The sequence below is a fragment of the Pseudorasbora parva genome, chromosome 25, assembly GCF_024679245.1.
Source record: "Pseudorasbora parva isolate DD20220531a chromosome 25, ASM2467924v1, whole genome shotgun sequence".
NCBI classification, from domain to species: Eukaryota; Metazoa; Chordata; class Actinopteri; order Cypriniformes; family Gobionidae; genus Pseudorasbora; species Pseudorasbora parva.
This window is the reverse complement of record NC_090196.1, coordinates 33245991-33270447: the sequence shown is the minus strand read 5'-3', so window position 1 is coordinate 33270447 and position 24457 is coordinate 33245991. Positions and strand designations below refer to the sequence as shown.

Here is a 24457-nt window from a genome sequence, read left to right as displayed (position 1 = left end):
TCGCGCCTAATGTTTTTAAAATCACTGAAATAAACGACTCAAAAGAGTCATTTGCTGGCGAATCGGGGAACCAGTTCATTTGTTATTTTCAAATGAATCGTATTACAGTATGTTTGTTTTTACGTGCAGCTTGGGAAAACGACTCAATTCAGTTGTATTACCTCATAATTTTCAATTCAGCCTACAAGCTCACCTCTTGTAACAAAAACATGTATTGCTGTGGCGCTAAATTTTACTAAAGGTGCTTTAAACAAATGATGTTGATTAAAAAAAACCCTCTGACAGATTGTTTCAGTGAAGGTTTCATGAACTGACTCGAACCAACCCGTTTGTCTGTTGAATGACTCATTAAAAGAACCGGCTCATAAGAGTCATTCGTTTGTGAATCAAACTAAGCGTCGGTAGGTTAGGTTCTTGATTCACAGGAACGGTTCAATGTTGTAATATTAAGCAGCTCGCGCTGTTTGCTTGTTTTTACGTTCATCTCGGGAGGGCAACTCAATACACGTGTTTGTTTTTTGTTTTTTTTAACCTTATATTCGGTTCAACCTGCAAACTCACCACCAAGGTAACAAAAAATATATCATTTGTTTTGCTGTGGCGCTGTAGATTTATCGTGAGGTGCGTAAACAAGCGGTAAAACAACGGCGCATATAGTGCTAACGTTACTCCACACATAACAGGCTTTCTGAGCACATTAGGATAGCTTTATGATGTTGTCACCTGTGAGTTGATGGTGTAGATGTAGATTCGGCCTTTCTCCCATCCTCTGTAGAAGTACATGGGAGCTCCAACAAGTAAGAGATCCGTCAATCCATCGTTATCCAGATCAATCGGTGCCAACTCACTTCCATAATAAGACCCGATCTACAAATGACCAAAAACAGTCAGCATTTGATATCCTTATATTAGGTCATAGTGTTGTCGTGGTGGTTGCTATGGGGTTGCAAGGGTGTTCTGTACGGTTTCTTACTGTCCCAAACAAAGAGTCCACCCTCAATTCTATGCAATATGTCATTCCTTCAATGTAAATTTGTGGGATTTTTTTTCACCTGTATACTATGGAAGCTTGTTTCTGCCACAAAATAATAATAAAAAATGTAATTGCGACTTTTTAATCTCACAATTCTGATTTTATATCATGCAATTCTAAGGAAAAATTCAGAATTGCAAATGTAAATTCACAATTGTGAGAGAAAAAGATGCAATTATCTTTTAAAATGTTTTATTCTGTGGCAGAAACAAGCTTCCATAGTTTTATTATTCACTTGGTGAGAAATGAGAATCATAATTTTGATCACTTGGTCACAAGATTGATGATCTGAGGAAATGATGTGTTGTGATGGGAGAAGCAATGCATTTAGAAACTTCAAATAATCTGAAAATTGAAAAAAAAAAAGCTTATCAAGACTATTCAGTTTTGATTTATTAATATTGCTGTATTTTTTTGTAGAACAGGTACTTTGTTGATTTTCTCCAACCAAGGTGATTTGAATGCACCTGACATTTTAATGATGCTTGAATATATATATATATATATATATATATATATATATATATATATATATATATATATATTATTATTATTTTTTTTTTTTCTTTTTTTTTTCTTTTACAATAACATTTTCATTATTAAGTAATTTATTTCACACCAACCAGATACATTTTCAAGCGTATTTCAACATCCACAGAATATATTTTTTATATTGCAAAAGTGTATGGCAGACCTTGCTGTTGTTCGCATTTCAAACCTGAAAGTTCCTGTCTGCTTTACAATGCCAGAAAACAGGAGACACTTTATCACATTCCCGTCTAAGTGCTTTCCCTAAGGGCGCACACACACACACACACACACACACACACACACACACACACACACACACACACACACACACACACGGTCTGGGGTATAACAGGTTGATAGCTAAATGAATGTTGTGGTCGGCGACCGGCAGCGTTTGAAACCGTAAGTGTTTATTGTGTGCATTCACTGTAGGCAGACACACACACACACACACACACACACACACACACACACACACACACACACGTGCAGATGAGATTCACATGGGCCATAGAGACGCCTGCCCATCTGGAGCGGGTGACTGAGTCTAGACCTTCACACGCCGTCTCCTGTCCACACACATGGTCCGCATTAATCTACTGATGTGCCTCTCCAATCAAACACGCCACCGTTTCAAAGAGAGAAGGTATGATGGAAAAATGCAGACAGATGGATTAAGGAAGGACTTAGGAAAAACCTTCACCGTTCAGGCCAAGTAAACACTACTTTTGCATGCACTATTTCATGCAAATTGGTCCTATTACAGATTATTGACAAGACGGCACTATTTTCCTTGTGCAATTGACATCACACTATTACCATCTGTGGAAAGCATGTCGTAAATGGAATTTTGTTTGAAAGCGGTGATTGTATACGTTTTATTCTGATAATGGCAGTAGTTTATCAAATGATGGAGAACAACATAATAAATGGGCTATTTTTGCTTTGGCTCTTGCACTCTTTCACTCTCTTGCAATTTCATTGGTTGTTTTTTCCAATTCCGATACAGAATATAACGATTCGGTTTATAGCTCAACATGTTAAAAAGCAAAATGCATGATGCACATTTTTTCATGACTAGTGTTTTAGTACTCGAGACCAGTCTTAGGACTATTTTTAAGATTATTTTTGGAAGGTCTTGTTCTTGTCTTGGTCTTGACCACATTTGTACTCTGCCTTGTTTGGGACATGATTTGGGCGTCTGAGACAAATTTTGCAAATTAAGATTCCTCTGATCCTAGGCTAAAATCTGACGACGTCAAATATCTTGGTTTTTCAAGACAAACTATGACAAAAATGAGCGCTAGAGATTTCTTTGTAGACACTATTTCAATCCTGTCTGTATGGAGCTCACTATCACCGAACACATGAAATTGATTGATGATATAAAACTTAGGACAAGTTTTTTTGTGTGTGTCCGTTTTTACCGTGCCTTGACTATCGTACAGTCTGAGATTAATGACAACTGAGATCTTACAGTGTGACATGGTTTACAGCGGGGATCATGTTTGTACTGTCTGACAAGGAACAATCGTAAAGGACTATTATAAATCTAACAGTGTGCACCAGGCTTTAGAGAACTCAGGATTTTTCCCAGTTTGATCTGCCGGTGATTTGATTTTGCCCTGTAGCTCAGTCTGGAAACTATGCATTTCTGCTGGCTCTTTTGCTAATTTGCAGGAACCAATCACAGACCGGCTTATCCACCTTGCGTGCTAATGGCTTTTAACACAATAATGAATAGAGAAGCGACGGGTCGTTGCCTGTTGATCACGCCTTTTGTGGTCTGATTGGTTGAAGGACTATCCAATTGCGTACAGAGTCATTTGAACTACGCCCGTTGATCATGCCTCTTGTGCAGTAGAAAATGCAGACTCCCCAGACCAATGTTCAATCTTAAAAGGATAAACTTGGTTTGGTGATAGCCAGACAAGATCAAGACCACAAATGCTTGGATATTACTAAATTGTCGGTGCACTGTCTGATTTATTAATTAACATCATTAATGTTATTGGGTGTAAAACTTACTCCTTCAGATGCAAGATTCAGTAACTTATTTCTAATTTGAAACTGAAATTTTGTCGGTTCAGAAAGGTTTGAGGGATTGTGTCAAAAATGTCACAAAAATGAAATCAAATGCTCACAAAATTCAAGATATTGTTGCAAAAAAATACTTGTATGAGATCTGGATTTGTATATTGTAACATGATATAATCAAGCAATATCACAAGAGCAAAATATGTTTTCACAAATTTGAGCATGTAAACATGAAATTGCTTTTATATTTGCCTTGGCCTTTACTTGATATGGTCTCGCCGTGTCTTGGTCTTAGTCTTGGTCTCGCCTTGGTCTCAACACACACATTGGTCTTTGTCTCAACACACAGATTTGTCTTGGTCTCGTCTTGGTCTCCACACACACATTGGTCTTTGTCTCAACACACAGATTTGTCTTGGTCTCGTCTTGGTCTCCACACACACATTGGTCTTATTCTCGTCTTGGTCTCAACACACACATAGGTCTTGTTCTCAACACACACATTGGTCTTGATCTCCTCTTGGTTCTTGGTCTCAACACACACATTGGTCTTGGTCTCAACACACACATTGGTCTTGGTCTCGTCTTGGTCTCAACACACATTGGTCTTGGTCTCAACACACACATTTGTCTTGGTCTTGTATTGGTCTCAAAACACATTTGTCTTGGTCTTGTCTTGGACTCAACCCCTCAAAGTCTTGGTCTCGTCTTGGTCTTCACACACACATTGGTCTTGGTCTCCACACACACATTGGTCTTGGTTTCCACACACACATTGGTCTTGGTCTCCACACACACATTGGTCTTGGTCTCGTCTTGGTCTCAACACACACATTGGTCTTGGTCTCATCTTGGTCTCCACACACACATTGGTCTTGGTCTCCTCTTGGTCTCAACACACACGTTGGTCTTGGTCTCAACACACACATTGGTCTTGATCTCCTCTTGGTTCTTGGTCTCAACACACACATTGGTTTTGGTCTCGTCTTGGTCTCAACACACACATTGGTCTTGGTCTCAACACACACATTGGTCTTGGTCTTGTCTTGCTCTCAGCACTCATTACTTATTAACTTGGTCTTGGATTAGGTGATCTTGTCTTCATGACTTTGTACAAGTTGAGTTAAACAATTTTTTTGTAGAAAAGATGCATCGCCTTTTTGTGTCGATCAAAGTGATTTGAACACACCTAATGTCGTAATTATGACTAACGCCTTATAATACTATATAGTTGCTAATTGTTTTGGTTTCGTTAGTCAGGACAGTATGCACACTTGATTGCTGCTGAGCTAAATTTAAAACCGGTCGGAAATGTATCATAGTGTCTGCAACTACTCTAAAAGTATCTCACAAGTGTGCACACTAGAAAAGATTTGGCAACTGGTAGTACCAAAAAATATTGTGATACTAACATGCATTGCTCATAAATAAGGACATTTTCGGCATTAGTTTAGATTATATTTGGCAACATTTTCACCAGGCCAACCTCAAAACAACAAAACAAATTTTTATGCACCAGATCAGATTTTCTCTTTTATTTAATGTAATAATTCTTTGTAATTTTTTTTAATTTGTAGTAAGCCTTTTTGTTTAGCTCTGCCATGGTTGGTGGTACCATGGTATTCTTGGAAGTACCTTGTAGTACCATGTAAGTATCTTCCACAGTACTTCTTTAAAACATGTAAGTGTGGTGATCTTCAGTCTTGTAGTATTTGCTTTACCTGCTGACCGTAGAGAGCATGCAGTATGGTAAGGTTGCCACTGTTGGTCAGGGTGAAGATGATGACCTTCCCTGTGTGGTTGAATCGAGGAGCTCCAGCGATGTACAGCTGACCGTACTGAGCCGAGACCACCGAGGACACCATGTAGCCTACAAACAATTGTCAAATTTTTGTATCATAAATACAAGCTATCTGTCAATTGACATTTTTGTGCACTATTGTACAATGCAGAGGAATTAGCGCTGGGCAGTAAACCAGTTTATACAGAACACCAGTGTTTATTTTTGTTGTATTAAATTTTATTATACCGTACGGTGACACATTGCTGCCACATACATATTATTTTTTTCTCTCAATTATGTTGTAATAACGAGATCTTATGTTGTAAAATCTAGTGATGGGGAATAGCCCCAGAGTCGGGGTCGACTCCAGTACAGGAATCGACTCTCGGTGTTGACTCTGTTGCTGTGTCCGAAATCGCTCTTGTTTACTGAATCTCCCCTTTAAAGTGCATGGCAGTTGAGTGCTATAAGCAAGGAGTGAATGAAATGAAGCGATCCACGAGGTAATACACTGACGTAGGCCTCATACACCACGTCAGGGAGCGGTCGCATTTGTCACACACATTTATTTCAGTGCTTACTTTAGAAATAGAATACAATCACAGTGACTTTAGTTTGTAATTATAGGCATCCTCCATGCTAGCTTTAGTTTAATTGATGGTATACAGGTCCTTCTCAAAAAATTAGCATGTTGTGATAAAGTTCATTCTTTTCCATAATGTAATGATAAAAATTAAACTCATATATTTTAGATTCATTGCACACCAACTGAAATATCGCAGGTCTTTTATTGTTTTAATACTGATGATTTTGGCATACAGCTCATGAAAACCCAAAATTCCTATCTCAAAAAATCATGAAAAGGTTTTCTAAACGAGCTATTAACCTAATCATCTGAATCAACTAATTACCTCTAAACATCTGCAAAAGATTCCTGAGGCTTTTAAAAACTCCCAGCCTGGTTCATTACTCAAAACCGCAATCATGGGTAAGACTGCCGACCTGACTGCTGTCCAGAAGGCCATCATTGACACCCTCAAGCGAGAGGGCAAGACACAGAAAGACATTTCTGAACGAATAGGCTGTTCCCAGAGTGCTGTATCAAGGCACCTCAGTGGGACGTCTGTGGGAAGGAAAAAGTGTGGCAAAAAACGCTGCACTACGAGAAGAGGTGAGCGGACTCTGAGGAAGATTGTGGAGAAGGACCGATTCCAGACCTTGGGGGACCTGCGGAAGCAGTGGACTGAGTCTGGAGTAGAAACAACCAGAGCCGCCGGGCACAGGCGTGAGCAGGAAATGGGCTACAGGGGCCGCATTCCCCAGGTCAAGACACTTTAGGGCTACAGAGAAGCAGCACTGGACTGCTGCTCAGTGGTCCAAAGTACTTTTTTCGGATGAAAGCAAATTTTGCATGTCATTCGGAAATCAAGGTGCCAGAGTCTGGAAGAAGACTGGGGAGAAGGAAATGCCAAAATGCCTGAAGTCCAGTGTCAAGTCCCCACAGTCAGTGATGGTCTGGGGTGCCATGTCAGCTGCTGGTGTTGGTCCACTGTGTTTTATCAAGGGCAGGGTCAATGCAGCTCGCTATCAGGAGATTTTGGAGCACTTCATTCTTCCATCTGCTGAAAAGCTTTATGAAGATGAAGATTTGGTTTTTCAGCACGACCTGGCACCTGCTCACAGTGCCAAAACCACTGGTAAATAGTTTACTGACCATGGTATTACTGTGCTCAACTCTCCTGACCTGAACCCCATAGAGAATCTGTGGGATATTGTGAAGAGAAAGTTGAGAGACGCAAGACCCAACACTCTGGATGAGCTTGCGGCCGCTATCGAAGCATCCTGGGCCTCCAGAACACCTCAGCAGTGCCACAGGCTGATCGCCTCCATGCCACGCCGCACTGAAGCCGTCATTTCTGCAAAAGGATTCCCCACCAAGTATTGAGTGCATAACTGAACATAATTATTTGAAGATTGACTTTTTTTGTATTAAAAACACTTTTCTTTTATTGGTCGGATTAAATATATGCTAATTTTTTGAGATAGGAATTTTGGGTTTTCATGAGCTGTATGCCAAAATCATCAGTACCAAAACAATAAAAGACCTGAAATATTTCAGTTGGTGTGCAATGAATCTAAAATATATGAAAGTTAAATTTTTATCATTACATTATGGAAAATAATTTATCACAATATGCAATTTTTTTAGAAGGACCTGTATATTATTGCAATAAGTATAGATTTGGTTTCCCACGGTTAACCATGTGTTCATTAAACTAACCATAAATCATAAAAATATCAAGAAGAAACGCATCAATAGTGTGCCTTTTATAATGTATAAGTTTGTATCTTTAGCACCTTTTAAGACAATTATCGAGTGCGTTTAGCACCTTCACTCGACAACATCATCTTTTTTCGTGACTTTCCCTGTGTAAAATGATGTATTGGCAATAGATACAGAAATGTTTATAGCCATGAAAGCCATCGCTAAATTGGACTAATTTGGACGGCCACGCTAAAAGTGTGCGGTTTTAATAAGAGGATTTTAGGACTTTATGTCGGGGGGAATAATTTAAGTGTTTAACAACAGCAATTTTGTCTGTTTTCTAACCCTGTTTTGATTTAAAGTAATTGGAGTCGAGGGGTCGATTCCCACAGTCGGAATCGGAGTCGACTCCAAAACCTGGAATCGAACCCATAGTAAAAACAACATCATTTTCAGAGTGAGTGCATTTATGTGTTTTTTTTATGGCCATATTTCATTTCCTCTAGTACTCTAATATGAACCAGCACTGTGTATGCGCACATTTAATCACGTCTTCTTCAAATGAAACATATGTGCAAATAAGGACACTGATAATACAGCCATAGTCCTACATCTGATCATGAACGCGATTACACAGTGGGTTATTCCAATACACAGAAGACAATGATGTAGAACGAAGCAAAATCGGCAAAAAATTTGTCTTTATTCTTACTGTATTAATCTGATTTGTTTAGTTTGTTCAGAGACTCTAGTGCTCTTAAATGTATTGAAAATATTATCAGACCTTTTAAATGGTTTTCCGCGTTTCTCCTTCGTTTTGGCAGTTTGTTGTTATATCGCAGGGGTGGCGAACTCCGGTCCTGGAGAGTTTAGCTTCAACCCTTATCAAACACACCTGAGCAAGCTAATCAAGGTCTGAAGGTTTAATAGAAAGCTGCAGGCAGGTGAGTTTTTTTCAGGGTTGGAACTGAACTCTGCAGGACTGAGGCTCTTCAGGACCGGATATATATAGGGTTACATTTTTAAAATGCTTAAGTTGCCCTCAACTCTTGAGTGCGTTGCAGGTCTGTGTTTTATTGGTTGTTGTTTCCCACAGCATCATTTTGTGGGGCCTTGCAAACCTGTATTAATTCTAGTGTGGAAGTTTTATACAATATTCACTCTTGACAGTAAAATAAGGCATTCTACAGCTCTGGAAAAAATTAAGAAATCAATGTTAAATGGTCTCTTAATTTTCCCCAGAGCTGTCAGTCAGTCTACTGCAGTATTTCCTCTCTCAGTCAGTAGAAAATGTGGTTAACACCCGGGCATGCTTGGGAAAAAAAATATCGTCATGTACCTAGAAACATAAATTTTTGGTCACACCACTCAGCACTAAGAGGAACATTAAAAATGTTTTGGAGACAAAGGACAGCCTGTATTTCCATGCTGGTTTGATGCTGATGTAGTTTGCCGGTTAAGTAGCCTTATGTATAAAAAAAAAAGTTATTATAGGTCTTACTTGTTTAGTATGGAATCATTTTGAGGAACAAACTAAAATTATAGTCTTAAATTTGGCAAAAACTAATACCACTGACATACACCCTAGTGCAGGGCTGGCGAACTCCGGTCCTGGAGAGCCACAGTCCTGCAGAGATTTGCTTCAACACTAATCAAACACACCTGAATCTGCCACTTGTGTGCATGCAAAACTCTGAACATTGACCCCACGTCCCAATTCGCATACTATCCAGCCTAAATAGTATTCAAAAATAGAATTAGTATGTCCCAAATCGTAGTATGTTGAAAAGAGTATTCCAAAGATTCCTGGATGGTTTACTATTTCCGGTCCGAATCCTAAGTATGGATCGATGGGCACTCAAACGGCTGATATTACCCACAACCCATTGCGAGTTGGACGAGGATTCGATAAGAACTACAAACGGGGATAAAAAGCGTTAAAAAACTACAAACATGATGGATGTGCGAGTCCGACGGTTAAGTGGAGAGGTTTAGATAAAGGGGTTTAAGTGATCATTTATCAATATTTAACCCGACAAAATATATTTATTCAGTGTTGTCCACATTATATTTCACCTGCAGCAGCGTTGAGAACTTTTTTAATGACACGTTTGGCCATTAACTTTTAAATACATCATTATATTTAAACTGCAAACACATGAGGAGAGTCTCTGACCCACAAAGACCCACACACACGGCAGATCAACGAGCGGCTACATTTCGGTCCGATACGGCAGGAGATTAATCTGAATGTGGAGGATTTGAACTGTGACGAATCTGACGATGATAAACGGTGACGGGATGCACGCAACTAAGCGACAGAGTCCGTTAAAGATGGCGAAGTAGTATGTCCCGAAGCTTGCATACTTTTCTGCTACACACTCAAAAGTAAATACCTTTTCTTCACAAAAAGAGTACATACTTTTAGGACGTAGTATAAGTAGGCGAATTGGGACGCAGCGTGAGTGAACATTCTTTACCAATTATTTTGTTCCTCAGAAGAAAGAAAGTCACAAGTATTTGTGAGTACACATTGACTTTTGTACATCATGGAATCAGATCCTCATTAGGTACTAATTAATAACCGGCTCAATTTTCTTACCCAGATATGCTGCATGGTTCTTCAGTTCCTCTGGGAACTCTTTCATGTAAGAGGACTTTGGTGGGATGACTTTACCATGACGGGTCTCCTTCAGAACAGCTCCGTTCCAGTCGTATGCGCCAACGGCACCAACCAGAATCCCGTCCTTTAAGAGAATACTTTGCATCTTTATTTGGCCACATACAAAAATTACTTTTACCATACACCATGGTAGTTTTTGAAAGGAAGATATACACACAATCACAACAAGAGAAAGAAACACACACACACATGTTGCGTTTTCACAAGTTCACACTTACATCAAATTAAATAGAGTAAAGATTATGTGTAGCTTATGTTGGTGAGCTGTCCGGGCTCAATTTTTTGGGCGAACTCAGAGTAGCCACAAACCTCCCCCTTTTCTGACGTGCTCCACTTGAGTTTAATCAGGCTTAATTATCTGATGTGCTCATCCCGACATTTGTTAATAAAACATCACTTTGTGAATTGTGGCGACTTACCATAGGCATAATGGATTTTACACCATACAAACTGTAAATTCTATCCCCCTACACTGCCCCTAAACCCACCCAACAGACACACACACAGACACACAGACACACACACACACACACACACACACACACTGCCCCTAAACCTACCCAACAGACACACACACAGACACACAGACACACAGACACACAGACACACACACACACACACACACACACACACACACACACACACACACACACACACACACACACACACACTGCCCCTAAACCTACCCAGCACAGGAAACATTCTGCATTTTTACAAAAACAAAAACAGATAATTTAGTATGTTTTTGAATTCATTTACATTGTAGGGACCACTGGCTGGTGATCTCAGGTTTATATTACATTGTGGGGACATCCCCACAATGTAATATAAAGAAGTATACACACACACACACATCAGGTCTGGGTTCATGTACCTGCAGGGAGGACTCATTGAGTATTATGGGATCATGACAAATGGCCTGGCAGGGACTTCAGTGGTATAGGGAATGCAAACGGAGCATTTGCCAAACCTCTCCCGCACCGATCTGAGAGCTCCTGCCAAAAACTCTGCTCTGTATTAACATCTGGGACTGTAGCATTCAAACCCATAATGAACCCATTTCTGTCCGATACCACCACTGCACTCAAATATGCTTGGTCATAGTCCGATTCCAGTTCAGTTTCAGAGAATGACTGAACGTACAGTAATAACCATTAAATGAGGGATGCTTACACAACTTCACAATACTAGACAGTTTTAGGTGGTTGCCAGGGCATAGCAATGCAGTTGCTGAAGAGTTTGCAGTATTATTTTAGTATTAAAATTCTCCTGCTTGATCCTGAATGCATGCGAGCGAGTGCTGCAGTCATCTGTGAGTCTTAATAAAGAGCTAAAACGCACTGTGTTCACTGCCAAAGTTTTCCTCATGCAATGTCGACGTGGACACTTTGACAGCGTTCCATGGCACATTTGCACAATAAACTCTCTCCAATACACTCTGTGGGTTGTTCCATTTGCGTTTATTAGTGGTGCTTGCAAAGGCAAACCCCAGAACAAACCCCAAACTTGAGTATTAAACTTTAGCCTGCAACTTGCCCTGCACATTCTATGCAAAAGAAATGAATGGTGCCTCAAATTGTGTGGAGAATACACTGGAAACCACAGAGCAATGTCCTAGGAACCAGGTGTTATGTGATCACGTCAAGTCAGAAATACATTTATGACAGGTAAAAACCATTCATGTCTAAACAAAAGGGCTGTGGTTTCAATAGTTAAACATTTATAACATTTTACCATTTAAAGGTGGGGTAAGTGTTATTTCAAAACCGTTTTACAAAACGGACTTGGGCCAAGTGCAATAACAAACTTGCCAATCAGCAGTTTAGGGGCGTGTCTAATAATGATGGTGAGGAGAGTGAACCAATTAGCAGTAAGGGGCGTGTCTAATAATGATGGTGAGAAGAGAGCGCTCAGTGTACGGCATTATTCAAAACGCATATGATGGATATTAGCCCAGAACTAATATATGCTGCTTTGCTTGAATATGCTCGTGTGTCATGTTCGCTTGCTTGTCCATTTACGATCGTATTGTGGCTCACTTCAGCGACGATAAGGACCTATTCATTTCCACACTGTATAAAGCATCTAAATCCCCTCGCTGTCTGTTTCAAGATCAGCTCACAAAATGTGTCCAACAAGTAAGATACTATATGTAATCTCTTCTGTTCGGACTGGGACTTGAACCCGGGTCCGCCGGCATGAAAGGTAGACGCTCTAACAAGGAGGCTAAAGGCTGCAATCCATAGTATCTGTCGCTAGAGCGTCTCTTGAGGTCAGAGGAGTGAGGTTTACTCGCACAGCAAATACTACTAGCTGGCCTCTGTTACATATACTCCTAATATATGTTTGTTTCCTCTTTTCATTTATATAACCCTAAGATGACCCTAAATCTGGTCATAATTGCAATATGTCGTTAGTTGGACTGTCGGCTTGTGTACTATCGAGTTGTTCACAAGAACGGTTTGTGTTTTTGTGATGGAAGGGGTGACTTTTCATTGAATATTCGAGTTGGATTAGATACACAGAATCTGCTACAGTCGTTGCCTGGATTAGTATGTGTGGGGCGGAGCTATCAAAATAGGGCCGAGACCCTTTTGGGGGTTTGTTTTGGTGATTTGAAATATAACAACGGTTACCAGAAAGCACTTAGCCCACCTTAAATATGTATAGTTATTGTGTCTGTGCAATTACAACACTTTCTTTGTCCTTCAATTCTTTATAGGAGTGTTTGACATTTTAAATTATATGACAATGTTGATATGCTTGGTCTTGGCAGAATAGATCTGCTATTGCTGCTGCTGTTGTTACAAGACTTGCTACTGCCAGTACATACACAAACTAGCCTGACAAGCCAGACCCACATCAAGATGTTTGGTCTGGAAACTCATCATTGATAGGACTCAGCCGAGGGGCGGATAAACGGATATCTTTCAAACTCCCTCTGCACATAATTGGAAAGCGCTACAACCAACCAGAGCAACACGAAGCGATTCATAGTTGATAGATTAAACTGTCGCCGTATCGTGACGGCAAAACTTCAAACACATCTTCCCTTCTTAAGAATGACTTCAGTGCCGTTCTTTGTTCTTTTCTCAGAGAAAAGCTTAACTCCAAATCTTCCAGAGTCGCGGCCAAAGCTGATTCGACAGACCGCCGTTCGCCAGTTTCTGTGTTTACTAGAAGCACGCAAACGCAACTCTGCCGTCATTATGTTAAAGGACAACTCCGGCAAATTTTTAAGTTTATCTTGATCGTGTGTAAATAAGATGCTATTTAATGTTCTGTATTGTATTTCACCACTATACACTCTAAAAACTAATACTATGATTTACTCAATTTTTTTGGTGAAACATTTTTACACTAAAAAAATTGAGTAAATGTTAAAGCAGTGAAATCAATTATAGACACCATATGAACTGAGTAAATGTAAGTAAAAAAATTAAGTAGATCTGAGTAACTGCATTTGTTACATTAACAAATTCAATTGAGTAGAAAAAATTGGGTAAAAAGCATTTAAAAACCAATATTTATGATTAATATGAACTGTTTTTACTTATGAGTGTTACTAACTTGTATAGTATAACTTTAATTTCCTCTAAACCTTTGTAAAATACTCCACAGTCCACACAAACACACTTATACATGACATGGCCTTTATTGTCGACGAGTACAGCAATAACGTTACAGCATATAACTTATTACTGTTTTGACATGTAAAGAATAACAGTTATTTCACAACATATAAACTCATGTAACAAACATTTTAGAAGTAAAAATTAAACATTTAAAAGTAATTCAAGTGTGATCAACCGGTCTGTTATCCCATTTCCACCGTATCAGCGCTGTTTCTCAAACCTGAGATGGACTAACGTTAGCGGTCTGCGGGTGGACTTTCAACTTGAGACCGGTTTCATTCTAGCTGAAAGATGCTGCGAGGCGCCAGACTCCATAACCTGACAATAAACAAACAGTGCCCAGTTTTAATAAGATTTTATCATCCAAATTCATTATATTCATTATCTTTACAAATAAAGTTGTGTGTTTTGAGCAACACAGCAGGCATTTCAAAGACCAACGCCACACGTTAACTTAAGGTGACTCACACTGCGTCCCTAGATGTTGTTTTGAATGAAACAAAATGCCTTTTAGCACAGTAACGATTATATAGATAAAACAAAACATACAAACCTGAATTCACAGAGGAAATGCCCCAATTCTGCGACGCTGAGAAGAAGAAACTGCTCTGGTGACTGAGGAGAATTCAAATATCCGCACTCACTCAACCGTCCAGCTGTCGTCACGTCAGAGGGTGGGGGAGGGGCGCATTGTTTTAATCAAGTAAACTTACTCAATTTCTTCAGTGTGTGTTAAATATTAATAATCTTGATTTTAATTAAGTAATATTTGTGGTTCTTGAAACAGATCGGTTTAATTCTCCATTCTCAAATATTTTGAAATAAATTTCACTAATGTATTAAGTATATTTAAAATAAATAATTGGTTATTTGAATACTAAATTATTTTAGTGAAAAAAAATTAAATATAACTATAAATTTTAGACAAAATTAACTGTTGGATTTTTAGTCAATTATTTTGGTATGTTTAACTAAAACCATCAAGTAAATGATATTGAGAGATTTTATTAAGTTAATAAAGTTAATTATTACTGTGATATTTACTAAGCCACTGAATTATTTTTTAGAGTGTAGGCAGAGGACACCTGTATAACTCAATAGGCTTGACACTGAGTGGATTTTTTGTTTTTCAAAGCCTGGCACCTCTTTAGCGCTTTACGAAACAAAAGCAGTGAAATCTAGCATACCATGTCCATGTCAGCGGCCCAAGTTAATAAACTGACTTCCAAACGTTTTATTTCCATCTGATTAGGTTTTATTTACTGCAAGCTTGATGGACACTGAGCTCTTTTCCTTATAAAACAAAACAAGTCATTCCTTTAAAGACATTTTACAGCCACTAGCAAATAAGGCAAAATAAAGTCACATGCGTGCACATAAAAAACCAGGGCACGTGTTTGAGATTGTTTGTGTGAAGGTTCCTTGCTCAAGGAACGTAATTCAGCAAAACCATATGTGTTCTCTGGACCTCATTCCCTCTGAGAAGTCAAAAAAATCTTTCCGAGACGTTATCTCCCGTCTCGAATTGCCACTGTCAAAAGCAGCTCCTGGGATCCAACAGGGAAAGTTATGACAAAAAAAAGTTATTTTTCTCCGGGTTGGTTGTCCTTCTAACACAAAAAGAGCCCCTGACCTCCAAACCCCTCTCATCCATGAACAATAATCCCTCTCTCAGAAGACGGTCTGTTTTCATGCCGCTCACAGCATGTGGAACAGCTTCAAACATAAACAAGTCTTATTTTAATTGAAAGAGTGGTGTTTCATGCTTCTGTCGGGCCCTAAAAGGACGTACCTACAGTTTGTTTTCCCATGGGCACAGAGCGGTAAACGAATGATTCTTTCAATGACTCTTTATTTTGACTGATGCTGTCGTTTCTGCTCCAGGCTAATGCAGGAGCTTCAAACTCAATCACACAGTGCAAAGAGCAAAGTAACAGCATTTTGTGCACCTCCCTGAGTACTTAATATAATTCTCCGCACATTAGTGCTATTGTCAATATTTATATTTCTTCTGCTTGGAATGAATGATAGAGACACACTCACCTCTACGATATGTGAGGAGAATCCAGCTTGAGACATCTGCAAACCAAAGGCTGTACCGTTCTGGTTGGTGCCTGCAGAAAAGTCGAAACATTATGAGTGTTTTGCTGTGTGATGATGCTAATGTGTTGTGTTGATAGAAACAAAAAATCCACTCAGTGTCAATAAAAGTAACCTAACCTAACCTAACCTATGGTTGGCAGACTGTTGCTTTAGTTTTTATGTTGCTGTGCAATTGATGGGATATTCTGAGGCCCTGTTTACACTGCAAAAAATGCATTTCTTACTTAGTAAGAAGACTTACTTACTACTTAGTCTTGTTTCTAGTCAAAATATCTAAAAAAACAAACAAACAAAAACATAAAGAACATTTACTAGATAAGAAAAAAATTTCTTGTTTTGGGAAAAAATAACTCAAAATGAAGAGAGTTTTTGCTTAAAATAAGCGAAATAATCGGCCAGTGGGGTGAGAAAAATAATGTTATTTTAAGATTATTTTCTCACCCCATTGGCAGATTATTTAGCTTATTTTAAGCAAAAACTCTTCATTTTGAGTTATTTTTCCCCAAAACAAGACAATTACTTTTGCTTTTCTAGTAAATACTTCTTGTTTTAAGATTGTTTAGATGTTTGGACTAGAAACAAGACAAAAATACTAAGTAAGAAAAGCTTTTTTGCAGTGTTAAGATGTGTTTTGGTCGAACGGATTACATCTAAGTGGACCATGTTAAATGCAGGTGTAAACGGGATCTAAAGCGTTTTGAGCTTGTCCACGTTCATCCACTTGCAGAGCTAGTTAAAAACGCATTTGACCAGATTGCTTTCGTAGAGTAAACGCTCATGTGGTCGAATGCACATGAACAGCCATTAAAAGACACCCTACTCTTTGCCTACTGACCTAATATGAGAACATTATGGGATGGGCGCTAGACAGACAGGATTTAAACTCTGTTGGCTGAAGACCCAAGTTTGGTTTGAAATGGAAAACTTATCAAGCACAATGTTCTCTCTATTCCTGATTCCTAACACACACACACACACACACACACACACACACACACACACACACACACACACACACGGCTGGTCTTGCATCTGTCAGAGAGGAAATGAAAGCTGCTGCTCTCTGTATACATCGTCTCCTGGCGTGTTTATATGTAAATTATGTGAGCTTATTTTGTCCGTAAATTGAAAGATCTGAAAAAAAAAACATACATTTACACGCCCATAGACCCTCCTCTCGAAGAAATCAGGACAAAAGTGGTTAAAGTGGACAAAAGAGAGTATGATTAAATTAAGAGGTGTACACCAGCTGTAAACGGTGATGTCTCCCTCATCTACCTGTGATCTGAACGACCAAAATGAGTTGTTTAAATGTGGATATATGGTCTTATGAATGATCTTAAGCATGTTGCTGTGTGTTTTGGTTGTTTTCTGTGGCATTCTGGTCTCTAGATACAGGTTAAAGGGATAGTTCACCCAAAAATGAGTGTGATGTTTATCTGCTGACCCCCAGTGCATCAGATGTAGGTGTGTGTTTCTTTAGGAGAACACAGATGAAGATTTTTAACTCCAACCGTTGCTCGTATAATGCATGTCAATGGGGTGTATTTCCGTTAAGTAAGGTCAAAAACCCAGCGCAATCATAGATATATATTTGTGTAGATGCCTCATTTGACCGATCCGAATCTATATGTAGGATCGCGCCTTGTTATCTTGACGGAAGTAATGGTGGATGGGAACACTAGATGAGATTCGTCTGATATGGGGTAAAAAAATAACACGATACTGTTGTGTTTCTCGCAGAAACCGATCGTTTCGTGTCTTAAACATCAATGTGTCGTCACGAGCAGCAGGTTTTAATCTGGATTCGTATGTCTGTGTGTTTTTTATTCTCATAGAAATACACCCCATTGACATGCATTATACGAGCAACGGCTGGAGTTAAAAATCTTCATTTGTGTTCTCCTGAAGAAACAAACACACCTACATGTTGGATGCCCTGGAGGACAGCAGATAAACATCACACTCTCACTCTTTTTGGATGAACTATCCCATTAAGCATAATGGGTTTAACATTTCAATGATTTTCAGGACCGTCATACCCTCCAAGCTGAAGATCTTCTCTCCCAGAGCATCAACGATATCCTTCAGGGCAGACTCATCAGTGACGCTGAAGAAGTGCTCCTCGGGATCCGTGGCTATGAACTTGATTTCCCTCAGAAACGCTTCAGGGTTGATTCCTCGCCGATTATAGTAGCCAAGAACCTGGAACGGCATTGGAAAGCTGGTTGCACTTTATTTTACAGTAGGTGCACTTGTGTACAGTGTACTTACCTAAGAAAATACTGGGTAATATACGCAACAGGTTCAGGGTTAGTGCCTCATTGTTACCCAGTTAGTATAATTAACACACTCTAAAAAGTGCTGGGTTAAAAACATCCCAAGTTGGGTTGAAATGGACAAACCCAGAAATTGGGTTGTTTGATTAGGTCTATTCACTGGGTTCAAACAACCCAATTTCTGGGTTTGGACATTTTCAGTCCAACTTGGGATGTTTTTAACCCAGTATTTTTAAGAGTGTATAATAAGTACATAGTATGTACATGGGGAAAAGGACTTTAAAAAAAAGTGCTTCTGTAATCTCTGTTCGATCTGTGCACCTGTTTGAAACCAACTCGAGTTGAGTTTCATGACTGATGGACTAAAGTACACCTGAAGAATACATCTGGAGGATTTTACTGGAAAGAAGCTGTAACTCACCGCGATGCCATACAAGGTGATATTATCCTTCTCGCTTTCTTCCACAGCTTTCCGTAGGTCTGGGCTGTCATGCGACTCTCCATCGGTGATGACAATCATGACTTTCTTAGCGTCTGGACGACCTCCGTGTTTGAAACCTTGAGTTCTGTTATAAATACATTTACGCAGTGTAAATAAATGATTAAACCAAACTCCAAAAAATCCCCTCCCCCAAACATAAATTATATCATAAATATCAACATAATACAACATTAACAAATCTACCCATTTTGTCATCTTGCTAAAATTGCCTAAAATAACACTTTATTTGAACACTTACTCGCCCTATCCAGCCCCATGAAAACCCATGATGTGATATGGAAACCTGTTTTCTATTTTTCATTGAAACATTTTAAGATGAAAGCATCGAGTTAAGCCAAAGAGAAACATGAAGCTCTTGCTTGAAAGAGAAACCTGTTACCATAATGTTAAATCAAAATGAATTATTTAAGTAAGTGAACAGCCACTATAGGGACCTGGCAAAACGTGATTATTTTCTTCTCTGCTAACGACATTGTGCATCACCTACATGGAAAACGCTATAAAACTTTTCTTGTACTTATGACAATCATGACTTTCTTAGCATCTGGACAACCTCTGTGTTTGAATGCTTGAGTTCTGTTATAAATGCACTTATGTAGTGTAAATGAATGAAGGAATTAATTAATGAATCAAACTCCACAAAATGCCCCCCAACGTAAATGATATTTTAAATATTAGCATAATACAACATTAACAAATCTACCGATTTTGTCAAAGCATGATGTGAAATGGAAACCTGTTTTCCTGAAACCTGAGCTACTTGATTGAAACATTTTACAGTTTTTCTCAATTGCTTAAACACTATTTCTGAAACCTTGCTCCATTTTCTGAAACTATTAAACACAAAACCTCCTCTTCAAGCACTATTCACAAAAAACTCTGACTCCTCTTGCAAAATGAAACTTTCGCATTCGTTTTCGATTCGTTTTCCCTGTGTTCAAAATCAAACACTGCTCTCAAATCATAAACAAAGGGATCAATATGATAAACACTATCAAGCAATCAGAAAACAATACAGTAAAAAAAAATAGAAAACACATTGTTCAAAACATAGTTCTCAGGTAGAAGTAAATTTTTAATCTCAAAACAAATTTCATATTTTTCTGTCGTTGTCTTGCGATGAATGAAAACATGTTCCGTCACAGTAGCTCAAAATTGGTCAGAAATTATTGCTATTATTGCAATTTTTTGTTCTTCCTCTTGATTGTAGCCCTATTTTTACCAACTCATTCTCATGAAATGCATATACATCACAAATTGTATTTATTGTGCGATTTATACGGCAAAATTAGTTCCCTTTTGAAAGGGAACTCGAGCTGCGTCAGCTGACGCTACGGGGAACGCCTTCAGCGTGACAGGTGTCTGAAATCGCTATCAAATCCCAATCCTACTGACCGTCGGCAGGTGACGTCATCACCATGCGACCAGGAAGTATAAAAGGGCACCATGCCAACATGACGCTATCCTTTTGTCTTCAGGGACTGTACTGTCTGACTCGTTAGAAAGTCGCCAAGATGAAGTGTACGCAAAAGCGTAAAGGTGCGTACAGGAAGGGCGCTGACCCGTGTCCAAGGTTTCCACGCCTGAGGACACGCATACTCTTTGTGTGCTCTGCCTGGGGGAAGAGCACGCGCGGGAGGTTCTTGAGGGGGCTTCCTGCGCGAACTGCGAGCGTTTTCCGCTGAGGACGCTTCGCTCTCGCTTGGCCTTCTTCTCGAAGAGCCAGCATCTGGGAGCGGTCCCGCTCATGCTGAGGCTGAGCGGCGACATCGGTCCTGGGGCTCCGATGCAGGGTATGTGTCGATACCGCCCATTGACGAGACGTTTGCGAACTATCTCGCGTCTGGGCGGCCATCGGCACTGAGAGCTCCAGCCCTGCCATCGAAACCTTTAAAGACGACTTCACGTCTTAATGGCAGGGCATACACGTCAGGCGGCGACGGCCTTGCACACGATGTCGGTGTTGCAGGCTTATCAGGCCGACCTGCTGAGGGACCTCGATCAGGGGGAGGGCCTACCCCCTGATGCGATGGCTGAGTTGCGCCGCACCACGGATCTTTCTCTCTGGGCTGCCAAACAGACAGCAGTCTCCATCGGACGGTCGATGGCGGCTATGGTGGCCACGGAGAGGCATCTGTGGTTGAACCTCGCGGACATCGGGGCGAAAGAAAAGGCCTTTCTCCTCAATGCCCCGGTCTCGCCCTCTGAGCTTTTCGGCACCTCCGTCGAGGCGGTGGTGGGAAGGTTCAGAGAGGCGAGGGCGCGCTCGGCAGCTTATAGAACAATTTGTGCTATAGATATGCATTTTCATTAGATTAGGCTGATTTTTACAGGACTGTACTCTGCATCTCACAAACTTGTCCTTTGTTTCTGTTATACTGTAATACTTGTTCTTTGTTGATATGAACCTGCAACCAGTCAAAATCTATTGAGCAGTCAGTACTGTCAACAAATGGAAAGCAACATGTTCAGGCAGTACGATTTGTTCATTGTACAGTATACAGCCTACAATGCACTGTACTTATATTGGTTGTGTCTCATCATTTGAAATAGGTTAATTTAGTTTTGAGTGGTTGTGCCAAATCAATGACATTGTGTTCTCCATTTGTATCTGATTGTTGCCACTTGTGTTAACCCGTATGGATGACATTAGGATTAGATTGCAGAATGTGTCTTAACAATGAAAATGTGTTTAGAGTTTTGCTGACAAGTCTAAGTGAGATCTGCAAATTGTGTTTTACCATGTGAAATGTTTTAAGGTATTGAAAACAGACTGCAAAAATAGCTAAATGAGTTCAGGCAACTGAGAAATTTGTCCAGCCGATGGGTTTTAGTGTTTTAGCAATTGAGAAAAACTGTAAGATGAAAGCATAGATCAGTTTTTACTAGTTGAGCCTTAATTATAATTAAATTAATTGGTACAAAGGTGTTTAATTTATTATTAAATTAGCCAGTTTAAGATTTATGTTGCCTGATCCAAAATGACACTTCACTTTATTGTGATTTATGCAATTTCTAATCATCTTGACTCATTAGCTTACACTCTAAAAATGCTGGGTTAAAAACAACCCAAGTTGGATTGAAAATAGACTAACCCAGCAATTGGGTTATTTCCACCCAGTGGTTGGGTTAAATGCTTGCTTAAACAACCCAATTGCTGGGTTAGTCCATTTTCAATCCAACTTGGGTTGTTTTTAACCCAGTTTTTTGTTTAGGGTGTAGCCTTATTTCCATTGTAAATTGTGATGCACTGCCCAAATTATGGATGGCAGACAGACAAAACATTTAAACACAGAACAGACCGATTTAAACCCAATCATGGCAGTGTACCGTGCCACATTAATCCCGAGAGCTGTGCGTGTCTCCTCTCCTCCTCGCTGGTCGATATTCTTCGCTGCCGCCACAACCTCCTCAACCGTATGGAAATCATCCAGCCGAAACTCGTTGACTACTCGTGCGCCGTACTGCACCACACCTACCTGGACAACAGGACACAACACCAGGTGAGAAGGCAGCATTTACAGAATACTTGCTTTTACATGTCAAACTCTTGTCAAATTCTGTTGCTCAACTTAAGGGTGGACTACACCTCATGATTTTGGCCCCGATTCAATGCTCTAGTTGCCTCAGATTTGAGTTGACAGATTTCACAGACAATTGATGGGCATATACTTATTATTGTAGCTTCAAAATATAATTCCATCCAGCCGTCGGAGATCAGAGATCATGTACATTTTTCGAGCTAATTTTCGAACAAGTACGCTGCATCTGAAATCAAATACTTTCCTATCTAAAAATGCTTACATTAAGAAACATTTACTAGACAAATAAAAATTATTGTCTTGTTTTGGGGAAAAATAACTCAAAATTAAGATCGTTTTTGCTTAAAATAAGCTAAATAATCTGCCAGTGGGGTAGGCTAAGTAAAATAATGTTGATTTAAGATTATTTATTTTACCCCATTGGCAGATTATGTACCTTATTTTCAGCAAAAACTCTCTTAATTGTGAGTTATTTTTCCCCAAATCAAGACGGTTACTTTTGCTTGTCTAGTAAATACTTGTTTTAAGAATTTTTAGATGTTTGGACTAGAAACACGACAAAAATACTAAGTAAGAAAAGCATTTTTTGCAGTGCGAAAGTAGGCAGTAGGAAAGCGTTCAGATGCAGCCGTTTACATTTGTCGTGCCTCATTGCAACAAGGTCAATTTTTTTTTGAGTTCGTTGCATTTTGAAAGACTTCCATGTTTTTGTGTGATTTCTAGCTCTATGATGCCCTAAAGGCGGGCGTACACTGTGCGAATTCGGACACTCGGGAGGTCGTGATATATTGCAGACGCTACGAGTCATTTAATTTGATCATCGCATCAAATCAGCTGGTACACGACACGACTGTTTGCACCGCGAGCCGGCTGTGATCACACGAGTTTTCGTGTTAAACACAGACACCGGAGCTTTCAATGTTGCTGCTATAGCTTCAGATACAAAAAATAAAGAAAAAAAATAAAGATTTGTTGAAAAGCAGAGAACACACTGTAAAAACAAATGTTGTTTTTTGTTGGTTTAACTTAAAAAAGTAAGTAACCTGGTTGCCTTAAAATGTTTAGTTTATTGAACTTAAAAATTTGAGTTTTGTATCTTTTTTGTATCTGAACCACATGAAAAATGTGATAAGTCATGAAAATAGCACTATTTTAAATAGACATGTTTCACTGCGTCATCAGAAATAAAACACACACAATTACCCAATATGCTTACAAAATCCTTTAATAATATTTTAATAAAGGTTGTCGAATCTCCAAAAATGTTCACTGTATCAACTCAAAATTTTAATTTCAATGAACTCAAAATTTTAAGGCAACCAGGTAACTTTTTTCTAAATATTTTTTTACAGTGCAGTAGCCATTGCTTTTAACCGAAACAACCAAAGGGAGAGAGAAGGGTGCACGTGAGAGAGAGAAAGTGTGTGTGTGTGTGTGTGTGTGTGTGTGTGTGTGTGTGTGTGTGTGTGTGTGTGTGTGAACGCTGTAGCCTATGTTTGCAGCCACTGAGCTAATAATACTCATAGATTGAGCCTGACGTGCTTGTGCATGATTTGGCAATAGGGGACAGTCATATGCTGGTAAAAATCTGGCCAAACTTTTTAAACATGTTTAAAAATGATCGTAAGGTCGGGAGATGCTCTTAACGTGCTCGGCTCGTCTCGTATTTCCTCTCACGGCGCGAGCCGCGACCATACGAGCATCCACGATGTCCACGCGATTTCTCCCGAGAAAAAAAATTTGTCTGCGAGTTCGTACGACAGCAAAAATCGCACCGTGTACGCCCGCCTTAAGTGTTTTAATATTTGTTCCGATTTGAAAAATCGTGTAGTATAGTACAGCTTTTAGTAACTGTAATGCATGAGACAGAAATTTTGCTATCAAATATATTTCCACAATGCATCATAATTAGTATTCTATTAAAAACATGTATATTTCCTTGAATTTTCAGATTTGTTTGCAATATTTATGAGCTTCACGAGTGCAGTGGTAAGTGCTGTTTTTGTACAACCAAACGCTTTCATAAATCAAAGTCAGAGAAGTCCAATTCTGATTTTCCAGGT

The 24457-nt window shown here is 39.4% G+C and overlaps 1 protein-coding gene across 1 annotated transcript in view; it reads right to left on the bottom strand.

Annotated features, from left to right (window-relative positions):
* The window catches only part of itga11b (integrin, alpha 11b), a 59354-nt gene that overhangs the window by 33342 nt on the left and 1555 nt on the right, over nt 1-24457 (bottom strand). Inside the window, exons 5-11 of the mRNA XM_067436630.1 lie at nt 22183-22331; nt 18772-18916; nt 18114-18276; nt 16012-16082; nt 10253-10397; nt 5323-5471; nt 724-867 (exon numbers count right to left, since the gene is read on the bottom strand). Coding sequence (XP_067292731.1) covers nt 724-867; nt 5323-5471; nt 10253-10397; nt 16012-16082; nt 18114-18276; nt 18772-18916; nt 22183-22331 — 966 coding nt within the window. The remainder of the gene's footprint in view (nt 1-723; nt 868-5322; nt 5472-10252; nt 10398-16011; nt 16083-18113; nt 18277-18771; nt 18917-22182; nt 22332-24457) is intronic.